The following is a 17,367-nucleotide window of genomic DNA, read 5'->3' on the forward strand; positions in this document are numbered from 1 at the left end:
GCTGCGGGGCCTGCTCGTTTCGAACCGGAGTTTGAGGGAGGGCACAGACCTGGCCGGGCCGTTAACGGCAGTTTAAGCGTGCTTTGAGCGCGCTTTGAAAAGCCGCGTTTTAGCAAACACGGAAAGGCCGTCCCGGTGCCGACGCTGCTGTGACAGCTGCACAGTCAGCCAGCGTTGGGGCGGTCAGGCGTGCCGGGAAGGTGGGCACAGCTGTGCTCCCCCCCGGGGCACAGCGGCTGGCGCATCTTCAGCCATTTTCCTAAGACCCTTTACTTGGGATATAGACTCCTGCACTTAGCAGGCCTGGATTTTGCATTCGCACCACAGAGAGGCATTACATTTGCAGATCAGGCTGTTGGTAGTCTTAGTAAGCATACCCCTTCGAGCCCTGTGCCGTTTTAGTATGTGGGGTTTATTTTGGCTTTTCTGCTGGTGTTAAAACGATGAATTCTTTGTCTTCGGTAAGGTTTTGACCTCTCCTTTTTGTGGTGAAGCCAAGGCCTGGGCTTTATGAGAATTTGGAAAGGCCAACCCTACAAGTAGGGAAAATGGATAAATGTGGTGTAGTTCCAGTGGGAAGCACACAGGGACACCGGTGAAGGGTTTCTCATGACTTGCATAGTTCTTGGATATACTTTCAGCATGGCTTTAAAATCCAGTAAGGAAAAACACTCTGAAGCGACAGGTTTACTTTCTTTTTGTTGTGTGAAACTATGCAGGTTCTGTAGAAACTGCTGAGAAAAATCTTTGCCGAATTGCTGATTATCTTGAGAACTGCTGTACTGTGAAGTGAGAGGAAGGAAAGTTACACTGAGTTTCTCGTAATCCCTAGACCCAGTGCTTGGCCTGGTGGCCCAAGCACTGTTTTGGAATGGATAAAAGAGGGAGCAAAATCCCATCACCACAGCCAGACAGGTCCAGGCAAGGCTAGATTTGTTTCACTGAGCTGCTTACCTCCATCCTGCCCACTTCCCCACCAAGGATGTGCCTTCAGAGCAATAGTCTGCTCTGCTCTCGTCTCGTCCAGTTTCCCGTGTTTGGCTGTAGCTGGCAGTGACTCCGTGCTGAAAGCACAATGAGAGATTGTTACAGCTGTAATCAAGTTAATATTGTTAACTTTTTTATTACTATTGTTAAAATGATGTCATAGGAAAAAATGAAGTTAACTGTAACAAAAAGTACATTTATTTTGGTCTCAAGTGAAGCTAAGACATACTAGTTTTATGGATACCTACTCACTAAGTGCATGATTGAAGCACTTGGTGAGGCAAAAGCCTTGCTCCTTGCAGAGCACAAATTGAATGTGCAAAGGGACATGCTTTTTGTTTTACGTGCATTCAGTCCTCATCACTTTCTTAACTTTATGGTGTTGGTAAAAGGTACCACCTCCATAGGATTGTGGGTTTGGTATGGTCTCACTGGAAAGAGAGTTCATTAGCTGAAACCTCCTATGATAAAAGCTTAAATAGTTCTCTGCTTTTTGGCATTACAACTTAATCTTTGCCCATGAATCGTGCTAAAAGCAATTTTAAGAACAAGGTCTCAAAGGAGAAAAATGTGTATTTAACTAGGTTTGATCACAAGTTATTGCTGGGTGGGAAGATACTGGTTAGTTTGAAAGCTGAAGTGCAATTATAATTGTGTCACTTTACCACTTTTCCTCTTTAAAACACTATAGTATGTCATCACACTCCTTCTATCCTGGTAACTGCTTAGGGAAATTCACTAGTTCAAATGAATTGGTCTAAAATTGATCTAACTCCTTGTGTTATTTCAAAAGTGTACTGATTTCTGTGACTAAATTTTGTTTCTGCAATTATGTTAAATATTTTGGTGGTTTATATTTGACAGTTTAATAAGTAGTTCTAATGGAAGTGAAATATTAAATGATAATATAATTTCTCAAAGTATTATGCCTTTGTGAAAATAAACTGAGGAAAAATTTGTTTGAAAATAAACTTTTCACAGTGGCAAAATTGTGCTGTCATTGCAGTGATGCTAAAAAAAGGCTATTTCAACAATCTTGTTGTCAGAACTTTGGATTGCTACGATGTTAGCCTAACGTTAATGTTTTTTAAAGGTCGTCAATGAGAAGTGGAGAAATGGCTAAATTGACCCAGTTAATCGACAATGATGTCTTCCGGGCTTATGCTACTTATACAACTATTGTTCTTCTAAAAATGATGCTAATGAGTCTTATAACAGCATACTTCAGAATCACAAGAAAGGTAAGAAATTGAGAGTACTGTCTGGTAGAATAGATTGAAATTTGTATGGAAATACAGAGATATTACAGGTGTTTCTTTTCTTTTCAGCTTTCAAATACTGGTGCTGTTCTTTTTCTTCCTCCTCCCTCCTCTGATGATATTCTGAGTTTGGCGTGCCAGTGCTTTGTTGGTCTCAAATGGACAACGTCTTTAACCTCATTAGGAGATAATTACGAGACTGTATCTTACAGTTGCATTTGACTTATTCTACCCTTCTAAAACATTTCTATTATTTTTAAATAAGAGTTTTTAATAACTGTAATTTCCACTGTCTTCTGCAGAAAGCTGGTGTCCAGGGTACCCAATTTATAAAGCAAATAAAATGTGATACGGAGCCATGTTACATGAATAACCAACTAGTAGGGTCAGAAGAGGGGATATGAAGCGGATTTTTATGCATCTATAACCTTTTAATCCAGTAGTTCTAAAGCTCTTTACATTCCCTAATTGTTTTAGCCTTCCCGTTGCAGGTGGGCCATTATCTAAAAAAAAAATTCCATTTTTTTCTAGAATGAGAGTCAGGCTGAAAATTTACGTGGATTGATGTGTAGGCTAGATAAGTATATGAAAGATCCACTGAGGTTTACTAAATAATGCAGAAGCTGCATCTAGCTTAGAAGAGAGTGCTCATGGGAAGCATCGTGTTGTGTTTGCCCTGTTCTTGGTCTTCTCTAGGCATCTGCTCAAGGCCACTGTTGGTAACGCTTGGTCCTGGGCTGAAAGAGCCTGAGTTTGCCCCGTATGCCTGTTCTTGTGAGATCTGTTTCTGCAAGACGGTGTGTGCTTCAAGGATTTTATTGCAGTCCTTTAGTTGAAATGCTGCTTTTTGTTCCTGCTGGGTGCAAGAGAACCCAACTGAACTGTTCTGTTGTTCGTGAAGTCCTGATAGCACAGCATTTAAGCTACTCCTGGTTTCTGATAGCTCTCTAGGTCTTTGGCACAGCTGACGATTGAGTATAGTAGACCACACAGCCTGTCCTGTATGTTCAAAATAGGACCCAGATGTCCGTGTCGTAACCTTACTTCCTTTTGCTCTTGTGGAAGCATGTCAGCTCTGCTGGTCCTGTACATAGATCCAATGGAGTCCTGTATTAATGCTTATACCATATTATGATCCATATGTGTGCAGGTGACAATAGGGCCTTCGTTAATTTGGAGTATTTGGTTTTCTTATGACAGACAGTGATATTACAAATAAACAAATTAGTAAAGTAATTTTTATTTCCTATTTAATATAAAAAAGTCTTTAAAATATTAAGAAAAAATGGAGGAAAGCAGTTAGTGGAGCGAGAGAAGGTAAAGTGTTGCTGATGCTGATACTGTTAACGTGTCCCCGGAATTTTTAGGCCAAGGATATTTCATGGAAAGGGATCAAGGCTGCCTCAGAAAGCAATCATGTAGCTCTCCTAAAATCAAAAGGTTTTGTTGACTTAAGCCTGCATAGCCTGAACGATCCACAGAATGCATGTGTTACCACGTGTCAGCAAGGAGAGATCTACTGCAGTACGCACTAACAGAATTAAAGGTTGTTTTCAAATAGTGTCTTACAGTATTTGGAGGTAATAACAGGTCATATAAGTGAAAAAATTTGTCCCTAAGAGGAAAGGGAGAAACTTATTTGGTCATAAGTGAGGATGGGATGAGTCTCTTGGATGCTATTGCTGTGTAGGCTTCTGAAGAAGGAAGGAATCCAAAAGGGCTTTCAGATAATTTGTCAAGAATAGTGAAAAAGAGACTTAGGCAGTACAGACAGTAGTTCTACCTTCCAGGTCCTATGTTTCTTCAACCCACTGGTAATTCTTCAGGCTGAGTATCAGTTGTCTGCCATGCTTGTCCATCTTACAAGAAGGCTTTATCTACATGCATAAATTACATTACATTAATTTGTCGGCATGCAAGCTACCTACAGGCTAGGCTCAAGAAAACAGTAATGCAGTGAACAATATATTATTCCCTGTGCATTTAACTTCAGGTAAGTTATGTGAGGTTATAGAGGCATTAGTAAAAAGAGTGACCTTTATAGCAAGCTGCCTTGACTAGAGAAAACATTCTGGCTTCTAATGTCTCTTGTGTGTTTATCTTTGAAATAGGCATTTGTCAACCCAGAAGATACAGCATCATTTGGTAAAGGTGAGAGTGCTAAAAAATATCTGCGGACTGATCCAGATGTCGAACGTGTACGCAGGTAATGCATAGGAGTCTTTAAAAATTATTTTAAATAGCAGAATAATACTAAATCAAGGAATTAATTTCACCCCATTCTCTTTGGCAAGCCTGCGTATGTTTTGCTTTATGTAATAACCTAATACATTAATTTGCCTAAATGAAAAAACCATTCTACATTCAAACGGGCAGCATGCATACTAAAAATAAGAAGTCTTGTCTGGTTATAATAGCTAACTCTTGGATAGTATCCTGTATGCATGGGGGAAGTGGTGAGAAGATTGTAAAATATGACCGGAAGTTGGTTTAGTACAGAGCAGTGTACATAAGTGTAAATCAGCTTTTTTATACTTTGAACACCAGTTGCAAGAGTTGCATCTTTTCCTAAAGAGTAGAGGAAATAACAGGGGGAAGAGGAGTAAAACTGTGTTAAAATCATAGAAATCCAGAGTCGTAATGAGGGCGTTAAACTGGCAAATCATACTGAGTGGGAATCAAAGCCTGTGCTCTTTTTGCTGGATTGAATCGAGGTTACTCACTGATGTGTCAATTGTACAGGAAAGTTGACTAGCCTTCTGGAAGAATGCTATTAATAGTATGGCAGTGTGCAACCTGCGGTGTATGTATTTTGTTTTGCAAGATTCATGGCAGAATGTAAGCTGTATTTCAGTGGGCTAAATGTTGCAGCTTATTTGATTTTATTTAGCTGATGGCAAAATTTTCAGTTACCAAAATCATAACTTTGGGGATGCTGTTTGATACACCTCTGCTAACAAGGAAAGCTTTAATGGAATGCTTTCCATATCATTGTTCCTTAATGAAGCTAACAGTTTATTTGCTATATATATTTTTATACCAAAAACTTGAATGTGAATGAACTGTTCTCATTTAAATCACCATTACGAAAGATCTTGAAAATAAGTATCAGCTCTGATTTCAGAACAATGCATCCTTGCAAATGTAGATATCTGTGGTTCCATGAAGGATAGTATATTTCTGTATGTCTCTTCTGGATTAAAATCTCAGAAAGAAGAGTCTAATCTCAGTGGGCTGTAAAGATGCTCTGAACTTTTCTTTTTTCTCCCTAAGTGGTTCAGGGAGTTATTGGTTGTTTAATTTGCTGGTTGTTTATATAAAAGTGGGCACTTTTTGGTGAGGAGTTACTCCTTTCTATTTGTAAATTCTAAGAGGACAACTAAGTCAATACTAACTTTATGACCGCACGTCCTTTTAACTCAAATTGTTACGTTAGAGAAATGACAGCCAGCTCAGAGAGTCATTTACACAGATTAGATTTTTAAACCACTGTATTTTCAAGTCCTGTGTTGCTGTTTTGCAGAGTTGTTCGGACTTCCCCAGACCTAGTAAGTCAGCTTGGTCCTAGTTACTCCATTGGTGTTGCAGCATCCATTTTTTCCTCCCAACAATGGTTCTTAATGGAAGTTTACTATATTTTCTTTTTGTGCTGGTGTTGGCCGGGATAGAGTTAATTTTCTTCATAGTAGCTAGTACGGGGCTATGTTTTACATTTGTGCTGGAAACAGTGTTGATAATACAGGAATGTTTTAGTTACTGCTGAACAGTGCTTACACACAGTCAAGGCCTTTTCTGCTTCTCACCCCTCCCCACCAGCGAGGAGGCTGGGGGTGCACAAGAAGCTGGGAGGGGACACAGCTGGGACAGCTGACCCCAACTGACCAAAGGGATATCCCCTACCATATGACGTCATGCTCAGCATACAAAGCTGAGCAAAGAAGAAAGAAGCGGGGGATGTTCGGAGTGATGGCGTTTGTCTTCCCAAGTAACGGTTACGTGTGATGGAGCCCTGCTTTCCTGGAGATGGCTGAACACGTGCCTGCCGATGGGAAGGAGTGAATGAATTCCTTGTTTTGCTTTGCTTGTGTGCACGGCTTTTGTTTTGCCTGTTCAACTGTCTTTATCTCAACCCACAAGTTTTCTCACTTTTACTCTTCTGATTCTCTCCCCCATCCCACTGGGGAGGGGAGTGAGCGAACGGCTGTGTGGTGCTTAGTTGCCAGCTGGGGTTAAACCATGACACTTTTGCAAGCTTCATGGCAACAGATAATGCCACATAGATTTAGCATGGTGTCGTGGTTTAACCCTGATCATTTTTGTGTCCCTCCTCTGGACCCGCTCCAACAGGTCTATGTCTTTCTTGTGCTGAGGGTTCCAGAGCTGGAGGCAGTACTGCAGGTGCGGTCTCACCAGAGCAGAGCAGAGGGGCAGAATCACTTCCCAGGCCTTGGCTCTGTGTAAGCACTTCTCAGAAATAACAAAAACATCTCTACGTTATCAACACTGTTTTCAGCACAAATCCAAAACATAGCCCCTTACTACCCACTGTGAACAAAATCAACTCTATCCCAGCCAAAACCAGCGCACATGGCTTCTCTTCGATATAGGTGACTGGAATTTGTTCTGTTTATGGGTATAGAAAAGACATTACTTTCTTCAGTGTACTTTTTTGGGGGGGCGGGAAAAAGCTGGAGGATATGTTTCCTTGTAATGATAAATGAGTTCAGAAAGCAGCTGCAAAACAGCACCATGTTCTGATTCTAGTTGGCTGTGAAATTTGACATAATTAGTAAGGCTTAGAGGTTGTTTCAATCAGTAAATTTGGCTGGAAGTATAATTTATCTAAGGAAGTAAAGGGAGCGGGGAAGGTTTAGGAAGAGGTGTGAAAGAATACTTCAAGATCTGGAGTTCAGTCTCAGCACATTTTTAGTAAATTATATTATGGTTTCAAAATTTCAAACATTTTTCAGCTATTTCAGTGCTTAGCAGTGAAGAAAATGAACCAAAAGCGTAACTGTCACACCTGTTAGATGCTCAAAAATAACATTCTTCAAGATGATGGAACATCATGAAGATTTGGTAGAATGTTTCATATATAGGATATTTCATATTTTCTTTATGGAGACTAGAAGCTGAGTTTATGGGGTTGGAATAGACCATCTGGGCCATGAAGTATTTGCAGTCGCAGTCATCCAGTTAATTGATGTTCAGTTGCGAGAGGCTACCAGGAAATTCCAGCTGTCTTCCCTGCCTTTCATTGCACACCCAGGTGCACTCATATACCTCATATAAGTCCCTAATATTACCAAGATCCTGGGGGAAAACTAAGACCTTTCATATAGAAGATCAGAAGCTTAAAAATGCGGGGTGCAGCAAGAGAGACCAAAGCGATGTCAGGTGAACACACCAAAATCATGAACATGCCAGTAGCTGAATCAAGTCCCCACTGCAGAGGAAGCCAGCAGTTGTGTTAGGGCCTTAACAGTAGCATGATCTGAAGATGCTGAAAAATAATGATGCTTGAAGTGGTTTATTCAACAAAATGTAACACTGTAAACAAACTTTGCTTCTCTCCCCAGAGGCCACCTGAATGACCTTGAAAATATCGTCCCATTTCTTGGCATTGGACTGCTGTATGCTCTTAGTGGCCCTGAGCTGTCCACGGCCTTGCTGCATTTCAGGATCTTCGCTGGGGCTAGGATCGCTCACACTTTTGCGTACTTGATCCCTCTTCCCCAGCCCGGCAGAGGTTTGTCTTGGGCAGTCGGGTATGCAGTGACCATGTCGATGGCATACAAAGTGCTGATGACAGCGTTGTACCTGTAGCAGAGTTGTAGCTTCTGTGTACCATTCGACATTCCACGCAAAGTTTCCAGCAGCGTATGTTGATGTCTTGAATGAGCCAGCACGAGTTTTCCATGGTGACTGGAATTCATTTTTTAACAGAGGCTTTTCATTCCTGTTCAGAAATATTTCTTTGTGGAGGCAAAAAAAAAATCTTTCTCCCTGTATTCCCTATTCATGGGCTGCATTGCCAAAATGTTAGATTGAATGTTCCCTTTGTGATTTGTCAAGTGCTTACGATTCTAAACATGCAATGATGCTGTATTGATAGCATGTGTGGTAATTTTCTACAGATGCGCTATTTTTGGCTGTAGCTCTGAAGTCTAAATCAATAAAGACGAGAGGAAAAAAAAGCATGTTTGTGTTTTTGTTTTCATTTTGACTCTTCTCACTGCAGCCAGCAAATAGCATGTCACTATGTATCTGGAAGAGATTCCAATCATACAGTTCTTTGAAGAATGCTTACCTTAATAATAAGATATAACCAGTAATGCTAGGCTTGTTGTAAAAAATCTTTGATGAAATTGTTGTTTGTATAATCCACTTTGGGATTAAAAAACCCAAACCATTTCTCTCCATTGCAGCTCCATTTCTCTCAGTTGAATAGATTAAAAAGAAAAAAAGTACTTGGGCTAGACTCTGTTTAGTAACACTGGTGAAAATTTGAAGTAATTCTTTTTGTTGAAGTTACTCCAAACAGGTTTCATGAGTGAATAAAGTGTAGACTCTTTGTAGAAGGTTTTTTTAAAAAATTTTTTAATAAATTCAGCTTAAAATGAGTGACACTTGCACTTGTATATGTCAAGTAATTCAGATGTGAATATATAATTAGTTTGCATGTCATACTGTCATAAATACGTTGCTGATAGAAAATTTTGTTCTTTGCTTATATCTTTCTATGATGTGTTCAGTTTGAGGTATTTTCTTTAAAGACTCTTCCTGGTCTTTTTTGTTTGGTTCGGTTTTGAAGCTGTGGATTAAATAATAGCACAAGATTTCAAGGAAAAAAAAAATGACCCAGAAGAGTCTTTATATCCAGTGTGCTGGTCATTGATAAGTTTTAAATGGCAGAAGTCAGAGCGCAACATGTTTGGTTTACTTTCCTACCCCAGAAGCTGTGCTGCTAAGGGATAGCCCAGAAGGAGCTGGAGAGTTCTCTCTGCTGCCTCCGTATGCCGAAGGCTTTGCTTTTCTCTTCTCTTTGCGTGGGGGAGGTGGATGTGGTACCGCAAGGCATATCACAGAAGGGCCTACCTATCTGCCCACAGTTGTGAGATGAACCAGTGGAAGTCCATGCAGTGTTACGTTAGGCTGTAACTGAAAAAGGTAGCCTGAGGAGTCAGGAAGGGTACAGCCAGACTGCTTTAATCCAAAGAAGGGAGATTTTTACTGCAATTTAAGGGTAGTGTTTAAGTCATGTCTACTAAACGAGAGATGGGTGGGACTTGAAATCGGGAAGTTAATATTGATTTACCAGAAATTAAATCTAACTAACGAGTGAAATAATGAAGAGCTGGATCCTCTAGAAGGATGCTTAAGAGAGGAGGATTAAAAGTAGAACGCTGTGGAGCTTCAGTACCTGAGATGGCAGAGTACGCACACGTCAACTCCTCGGGCTACCAGGGACTCCAACGGGAAACATGGGCTTCTGTGTTTCTTCTCACATCTTTCTCCACCACTTCCTACCTGTGCTGTTTTCCTCCTATTCCTTCTTTCTCTGCTACCTTTCCATGGGATCTTGAGACCAGCTAACTGGGACGGTATCATTGTAATAAGGTAAGATTGGCTATCAGCTCCTCCTAGCTTGAGAAGGACTAGTGATGGAGGGAGAAGGGGCCAGACTGGGGCCTGGAGCTGGGACCCAAACCAATCGTGGTCAGAGTCAATTTGCGAACTCAGATTGATCTGTCTGTGGCTACTCTGCCCCCTTGTATTGTGATACCAGCATCTAAAGCTGTATTTCCCTTGCAATTTGTAGCTTGCCTCTTCTTTCCAGCTGTGTGTCTTTCTATCCGTTTAAAACAATGGGAAAGTAGCCACCATGCAGAGGGACCCATTTGCAATTCAGCAGCAGAGTGAGTCCTTTCCTTTAGCACCAAAAAGGCTCTTTTGACAAGCCTAGTTGTCATTGCTAGACATATTCAGGAACAGCATTTTTAACTCCTTTTGCATCAAGCTTCTATACAGCAATCTCATTCTGAAGAGAAATACCTGGAGCCTGTCTTTATTTCTGTGATCTTACATTTGAAACAAAACTAGTTTTAAATCCCTTCCATTTGCTCAGTGGTTTCAAAGCCCTGAACATACACTCGCTATGTGCTGAGAAGTAGAAAAGATAAACGGAAACCCTTAGAAACACCTACAGTGATTCAATATTATTCTGTGTTTCTCTTGCATTTATTTTAAACCTGTATTTTATTTTCCTTTGCTCCCACAAATACCATCTGTACATCTGGGTGGGGTACATGCTCAATCTGGGAAATCTGCCTTACCACCTTCAGTCAAACTGCGACTGCCAGCTCCGTGGAAGTGTGTTGGAGTGGTCCTTGTCAAACGGCTCTTGCATTTCTCCAGGCCATGCCTTAGAGAGGTATACTGTGCCTGTTGTACAGCTGTAAATTTTAAAAGGTTAGCTTATTTTCAGGAGAGCTAGTAAAGGAAAAAGAGTGTATTAGTTGAATGTATTACTGAGCTAAATTGAATTTTCATCTTTTAAAACATGCACATGAAGATTTTGGACTGCTGTTATCAGGTTCTGTTACAAAATCATTAAACAAAATAATCTGTAACCGACGAAACGACTGGCTGTTATCAGCAGGTATGCTGCTTTTGACCTGGTGAAAGTACAGAAAAGGCTAGTCCATGGGAGACATAAAAAGAGGTCAAACCAATGTCTTCTAGGCTTCATTCCTGTTATTCCCACCACTAATCTTAGGCAACTGGAGAAACAACAAGTTTTCTTCTCTCTGCCAATTATTCCTGGCATTTTATATTCTTATTTCTCCAAAGTACTTTGTGTATCTTTGAAGTGGCTCTAATAGTCGATCATGAGGTACTTTAAAATGCTAGCTGACATAGCTTGACCTAGTTAGCTGATTTCATCTCCGAGTGAATTTCATGGGCTGCTTCATTTTCAGAAGTGTAAACGTGTGAGCAGTTCCGCAGTTTAGTTTTCAGCCCTATGGGTAAATGCTTATGTGGCTTTGGCCAAAGTTACTTTGTCCTGGTTTTCATGGCTGCAGACAGATGCGCTGAAGGCAATGAGTTGTTGAGAGGGCTGGTGGCTGGCAAAGAGCTCTGAGCTAGGACTTGCCACTTGGGCGTGGCTTCATGTCCTCTCACAGCAAAGCAGATGTTTAAAATTATAAATGATACATTAAATGTTTCCTTGAATTTTCAGAAGCAAGTGTATATCTGAACTTGACTGCCTTCAACGTATTTATTTCAAGAAGCTGGGTGAATGTTTCTGAAAGTGTTGAAATTGCGTAATTCACCAAAATAAAGGAAACGAAAAGCTTAGGCTCCTAATTCAAATCACTTTGGGGTTTTCAAAAACCTGAAGCCTGTTATGGTCATATACTCCATGCTTAGCTGTGTCTCTTCCTAGTTATTTACAGAAAAAAATTAGATTTTTGGTGGAAAATGCTTGTAATGTATGTCCTTTCTAAAAGCAAAAAATAAAAAGCAAAACTTTAAAAGTATCCTTTTAAAAGTAACTAGAATGTTATCTGTTGTTGTTCAGACTAATATGTTTTTCATTTCAAGGCTGAAGTTTAGGAAGAACTTTTCTCTTTTCCAAACCCTGTCCTGCTGATTGAGATGGCACATCAAGTGCTCTGTGAAAGGTTGTATTGACATATGTTAAAATACTCTCATGATTAAATACCTCCAGCTGTTGGACACTTAGAAAAATACATCTATACATCTTTGTGATTCACTTTAAGTGAAGCAAAGCAGTATTAATTAAATACTGATTTTCAAACTTCCAAATCTTGATTAGTAACTCCCACTCCTAGATTTTGAAGGCTGAAATAGATCATTAGCTCCTTCAGCCTGACCTCTAGTGGAAAATATGCCATGGAATGGCTGCCCTTCTGCTGAGGTTAGTTTAATCACAGCATGACTTCCAGAAAGGTGTGTGATCTTCATTCAGAAACTTTGAGAGACAGGCATTGTTTCACTCTTTTCTATGACATCGTTTCTCTCTGGAGTAAATGCACACTAAACTTAGTCTTTAAGAACAGCATAGGTTCTTTTTGTTGGCTTTGTTTGTTGCTTGTTTTTTTAATCGAGGAGGTTATTATTAAATTATTGCAGTGCAAGGAGGAATATGAAATATTTTAAACAGGTTCTTTCCTCCTACAAAGCACTCTGCTCTTTACTCCTGTACAGTCTTGGAAAAACAAAAATTTAGAGCCCCTTTCCACATGTAAAAAAAAAATACTCTTCTGTGTTAAAAGTAGGCGTGAGTAATGCGAGGTATAATGCCTGAAGTTTTTTTCTGTATAGTAGTGCTAATTAAGCATTCTTAGGAATATATGTTATGGTGAATATGCACACACGGGACTGTATCCTGCACAAATGCTTGCAATGTATGAAGTTGTAACTATGATCCTATTTCATAAATTCTGTAAGTAGTACTACAGTAATGTAGGGCATCCCTTGCTAGCCTGGAGTGAAGCATCTTGAAGTAGATCTCCAGCACGCTTTCTTCAAAGCCTACTGAGTTGTAATATGGGCAGGGGAATGGTGGCTGACTTCTATTAACTAGTCAGCCTCCATTCCTTGACACAGCATTTCCAAGTACTGACCTGCATGCCAGGTGGCTTTTGCCATGGAAACACATTTAAAAGTAACTTATTTTTATGCATTAAAGGACATCATTTTGGCAGTGGCCACATAATCTCCACAATTGAATGCTTTTATATCTAGTTCTTATTTGCTGGTGGATCCCAGTGTGCATCACCACTGTCAGCATCTTTCTTTTATTCTATATCTCATATGTGCTGGTGGACTTTTGAGAGAGCTTAAGAAGAGGAAGTTCCAAGAAACCTGTCTTTAAAAAAAAAAAAAGAAAAAGAGTGTTTGTCTCATGAGTACTGCTTGTCCAGTGAGGGGGAATAAATTCAGAAGGTAGTGTCAGTCCTGCAGAAACAATAAGGAAGAAAAAAACAGAAAGGGAGGACTGAAAGGGGGGAAATACTTTCATGATAGCTTAGCACAGCATCAAGCAGCAAACTGGATGAAGACTAGTAGATGGAGCATTATAAGAGAGGCAGGTAGCTTTCTACTTCTGTGGTTTTATTTTATAAACCCACTTTACTGTCTCTATTTAAAATAAGTTAATTTTAAAGAATGTTTTTCCTTGTGCATCCTGTTATTAAATATCTGCAGAGGATTATAAATACCTCAAATCAGAATGGAGATGACCCATGGGCTGGGTCAACTCGGTAGCTAATTCTGTTTAATCAGTTGCCTCGTAAGGCACCTGTGGCAAACAGACCACTGCTGTGGGAGGTAGGAGTTGGCATTGTGTGACTACGAAGAATAACCTATGAAACTGCCCCAAAAATGACATCACACCTACAGCATTGGAGAGGATGATTTTTTTTTTTGCATGGAAAGTCATATATGACACTTGTTTTCAAATTTATGGAAAAGTATCCCTTTTCACTGCAATACTTTCATGGAAATCAGAAAGGTCCTTCAGAGTAAGGGTGAGTTTGGGAGCTGGGCAGAAAGGATTCAGCTCTGTAGGTTGTCCCACATTTCTGGAAGAATTTCTGAGCTTCGTCTCTTTAACCCTCACTTTAGAGAGAAGCTGTAGGGATCAGTGTATGTGGAATTGCCACAGAAGTGCTCAAGGTAGGTTAAAATTCTTAATCTCTAGGTGTCTAAGAGACCTCTATGTAATTGCTATAAAGGTAGAACTTCATCTGCTTCCTCTTTTGATAGAAAGTGACACTAAAAACTCAGTTTTCCTTAATGAGCCTGCAGTTATGTTCTAGCTTGCATGACTGCCTCATTTATTTAATACTGGGTAGCTATACAACACAAAGTTGTTTACTGTGGGGTTTTCACATCAAACCTGTGAGCAGGTGTGGTCCATCTTACAGGCTGCATTTCTCAGAGAGCAGGGCTGGCGACTTACGTACTATTCATGTGGGTGCGCCTTCTGTACTCTTAAAGGGGTGTTTTTATAAGAAAGACCCAGTTTGTTACAAATACAGATACTCTTTGGTACTAAAGTTAGCTGGGACCGTATAGCTTGTGCTACTCAGCTCTTCTGTTGTCTCTCCAGCAATTTCGAGTTTGCTGTCGATCTCTCCTTGTCTTCAGCTGGGAGAAGGGTCCAGTGCTACTGATGTGCCTTGTTAGCTGAGAGATGGCTTATTCCACTAATGTTTCATGAGCACTTCGTGATGATCATGGTTAAATGTTCACTGCTAATATAAGCGATAAGCACTAAATCTTATCCTTTGCTCATTGAGTGAGTTTTTGGAAGTTTTGTCAAACTGGAATTTAGTTTCTGTTGATGCTCAGCCCTCGGTTGCAGTTTGATATATCTGTGTACTTTCAAGGTAAATGAAATTAGTTCTACGGGTCCTCTTGGTTTTTCTCAGGATTGTTTTGCAAGTGAAAGCCAGGGTGCAGTTTCCTTCTTTGTGTCTGGAGTTCTGTGGCAGCATTGTTTGTTTATGGCGCTCTCATTTAGATTCAGTTCATTTTGAGGAATCCAACTTTCTTCAAACAAATCGGACTTACTTAAAAGAATGACTGTTAGCTTTCCTACTGTTCTGCTTCATCTTTCTGCTTTGCCCAAATGGAGTTTGGTGTTAAGAATACTACCAATGTAAGTGTCTATGTGTTAGAAAATAATAAAATGGGCAGACTTTTTCCTTTCTTTAATTTTGGTCTTCCCTTCAACCTTTCTTCATTCCTGGTGAGAAACGAGCGATTCTCTCAGATTCATAGGCATGGCAGTAGGTTTTTCCTCCCTCTGCTCGTTCTTAATTTCGTGCACGGTACCACTAGATGTCCCTCTTTGGCTTTTTTATTAGGTTTCAGGACTGGACCTGTGAAGAATAAAGTAGGTGCATCTCTGGCAGATTGAGTTGTAGGGGGAAAATATTTTGCTAGCTTTAAAGAAGAAAAGTATAATGGTAATTAAGGCAAAATAGTGTCTCTGTACAGTAAACTTGTACTGAAAAAAACTTCATGGAAAAAGTGACCTTTGTGAAAACAGAATATTTAACCTGTGGCTGAAGTGCTGGAATGTTTTGTTTTGTTTTGGTTTCCTTTTTTAAATTAATAAGGCACCAGGTAACTGCAACATCTGAATTCTTCTACTGAGGTTCCTAGAGAGCTGTGCAATTTATATTTTAATTGTCTGCTATTGGTTTTGATAAGTAAATACATTTTATGATTTGTATTTAGCAATAGGGTAATCTGAACAGGACTGAGGCTGTTCAAAAACTTGAAGTGAGTAAAGAAGCAGAAATAAAACTCAGAAGCTGTGTCTGCCTGCCACAATATCCAGAGGAGAGGCTCAGTGCAAATACTTTACTTGAATGTATCTTGATAGTTACAGAATTCAACTTGGGAATTCTGGGGCTGTAAAAAAATGTTGGTTGTATTTATACAAAACTGGGATGCCCTGTAACGCAATGTGTGCACAGCAGATTTATTTGTCACACGAAATGCCAGGAAAGTGGTGGGGGGCATCTTTGAGTGATCCACTTGGCACAGAGGTGGAGTACAGTGTCAGCATAATGAATAGGACCTTGCTTGGTGGATGGAAAATATTTTAAATTGAGTTTTATTTAATGGATTTGAACTTTTCATGCCCAATTACCTTTTTGCTGAAAGAGAACAATAATAATAATAATAATAAAGTGCAAAGGTTCAGTTTCATTCTAGAAATGGGGAAATGTGCTTGGAGAGCTGTCAAAAGGCACAGTCAGATCTCAGGAGCATGGAGCAAGGTAGCTAATGCTCTGGAGAGGATGTCCATCAACTTCTTTTGTGGCTTTATATGTCCTTGTCAATGGTAATGTGACAGAATGGGATGAGTCATGTACAGGGACGGATGGCAACAAAGAGTTGGGTAAGGTCAGAGAAAGTATGTCCTTGCAAGGGGGTTTATACGATTTTCTTCATTTGTCCAATTAAGTCTCATAGGTGCACGAATTATGGAGAAACCCACCCTGCAAAATGAAGCTAACGGGCATAAGGGAAACTGTTCCAGGATGTATAGAAGTAAATCCTTCCCACAGAAAGCTTAATCCATCTTATAGCAGGAATAAAAGCAACAATCCCTATTAAATTATATGGGTCTTTTCCTTCCGAAATAATAACCTGTTCTCAGTGAACTTCCATTGTAGGAATTTTCAACTCCAGGCACATGTACATCTACGAAGAGAAGCTTAGCCCAGATGTGTTGAACTGTTCTAAATAAAAGTGTACTTTTAAGAGTGTCTGTAATGAGAGAGGACACATCTGTATGTTATTTATTTAATTCTCATTTCTATGATATCTGAGTTACAACGTATTGACTATAGACCTAATTCAGAGACCAGTGAATTGAATGGAAAATTCCCACTGACTTTCACAGGCTTTGTATGTAGACAAGTAGTCTCTATCATATTCCATTCATTTAATTCTGTATGTGCAGAATACAGTCTGCACTAAAATATTTACCGCAAGCAACAGTGTCCAGGTAAAGTATTGTATTTTGTAAAATTTCAGAGAAAAAACCTGTCAGGTAGGTGCCACCCTACTTCAGCATTAACTCTGCTATAACTACCACTAGAAGTGGCCGGTCCATTGTTTACATATTCTTGATCACAGCAAGAGCTTTATTGATGGTTGGCCTTTGACTTGGCATTACTGATGGCTCATATGGTGCAATCCTCAGCAGGGGACATAAGAGAGCACCACTTTAAAATGGATCCTGCTGGCCATGTGGTGCTGTTTTGTTCTGTACACTGCTAAAAGGGCCACTGTCAACTTGAAATCTAGTCAATTAAAAACAAACAGGCTAATAGGAGCTTCATGTCCCCAAGTCCTTCTGCCAGTTTCTGTGGGATTGCAATCAAGAGTATCCTATTTTTAACCATGTTTTTCTCATTCTTGTTGGTGGCTTTTTTTGTGTGTGCGTGCGTGCGTGCGTGTGTGTGTGAAAGTATAAACCATGCTAAAGGACATACCGGCTACTTCACTGACATGGAAATGAAAGAGTGAATATGACTAAATGCAAAGCACACAAAGTAAATAA

At 39.9% G+C, this 17,367-nt stretch overlaps 1 protein-coding gene across 1 annotated transcript; it reads left to right on the forward strand.

Annotated features, from left to right (window-relative positions):
* Positions 1–2,071: 2,071 nt before the first annotated feature.
* MGST1 (microsomal glutathione S-transferase 1) lies at positions 2,072–8,433 on the forward strand. Its single transcript, XM_009585008.1, has 3 exons — positions 2,072–2,228; positions 4,358–4,452; positions 7,826–8,433. The coding sequence occupies exons 1-3, from the start codon at positions 2,088–2,090 to the stop codon at positions 8,070–8,072; spliced, it is 483 nt and encodes a 160-aa protein (XP_009583303.1). The 5' UTR covers positions 2,072–2,087; the 3' UTR covers positions 8,073–8,433.
* Positions 8,434–17,367: the final 8,934 nt, after the last annotated feature.

Source organism: Fulmarus glacialis, unplaced genomic scaffold (genome assembly GCF_000690835.1).
Source record: "Fulmarus glacialis isolate BGI_N327 unplaced genomic scaffold, ASM69083v1 scaffold12139, whole genome shotgun sequence".
NCBI lineage: Eukaryota > Metazoa > Chordata > Aves > Procellariiformes > Procellariidae > Fulmarus > Fulmarus glacialis.

Excerpts from the sequence above, each read along its gene's own strand:
- MGST1 (XM_009585008.1), top strand. The coding sequence starts at position 2,088 with ATGAGAAGTGGAGAAATGGCTAAATTGACCCAGTTAATCGACAATGAT. Across the intron at positions 2,229-4,357 it reads ACTTCAGAATCACAAGAAAG|GCATTTGTCAACCCAGAAGA; the intron begins GTAAGAAATTGA and ends TCTTTGAAATAG. Across the intron at positions 4,453-7,825 it reads GATGTCGAACGTGTACGCAG|AGGCCACCTGAATGACCTTG; the intron begins GTAATGCATAGG and ends TTCTCTCCCCAG.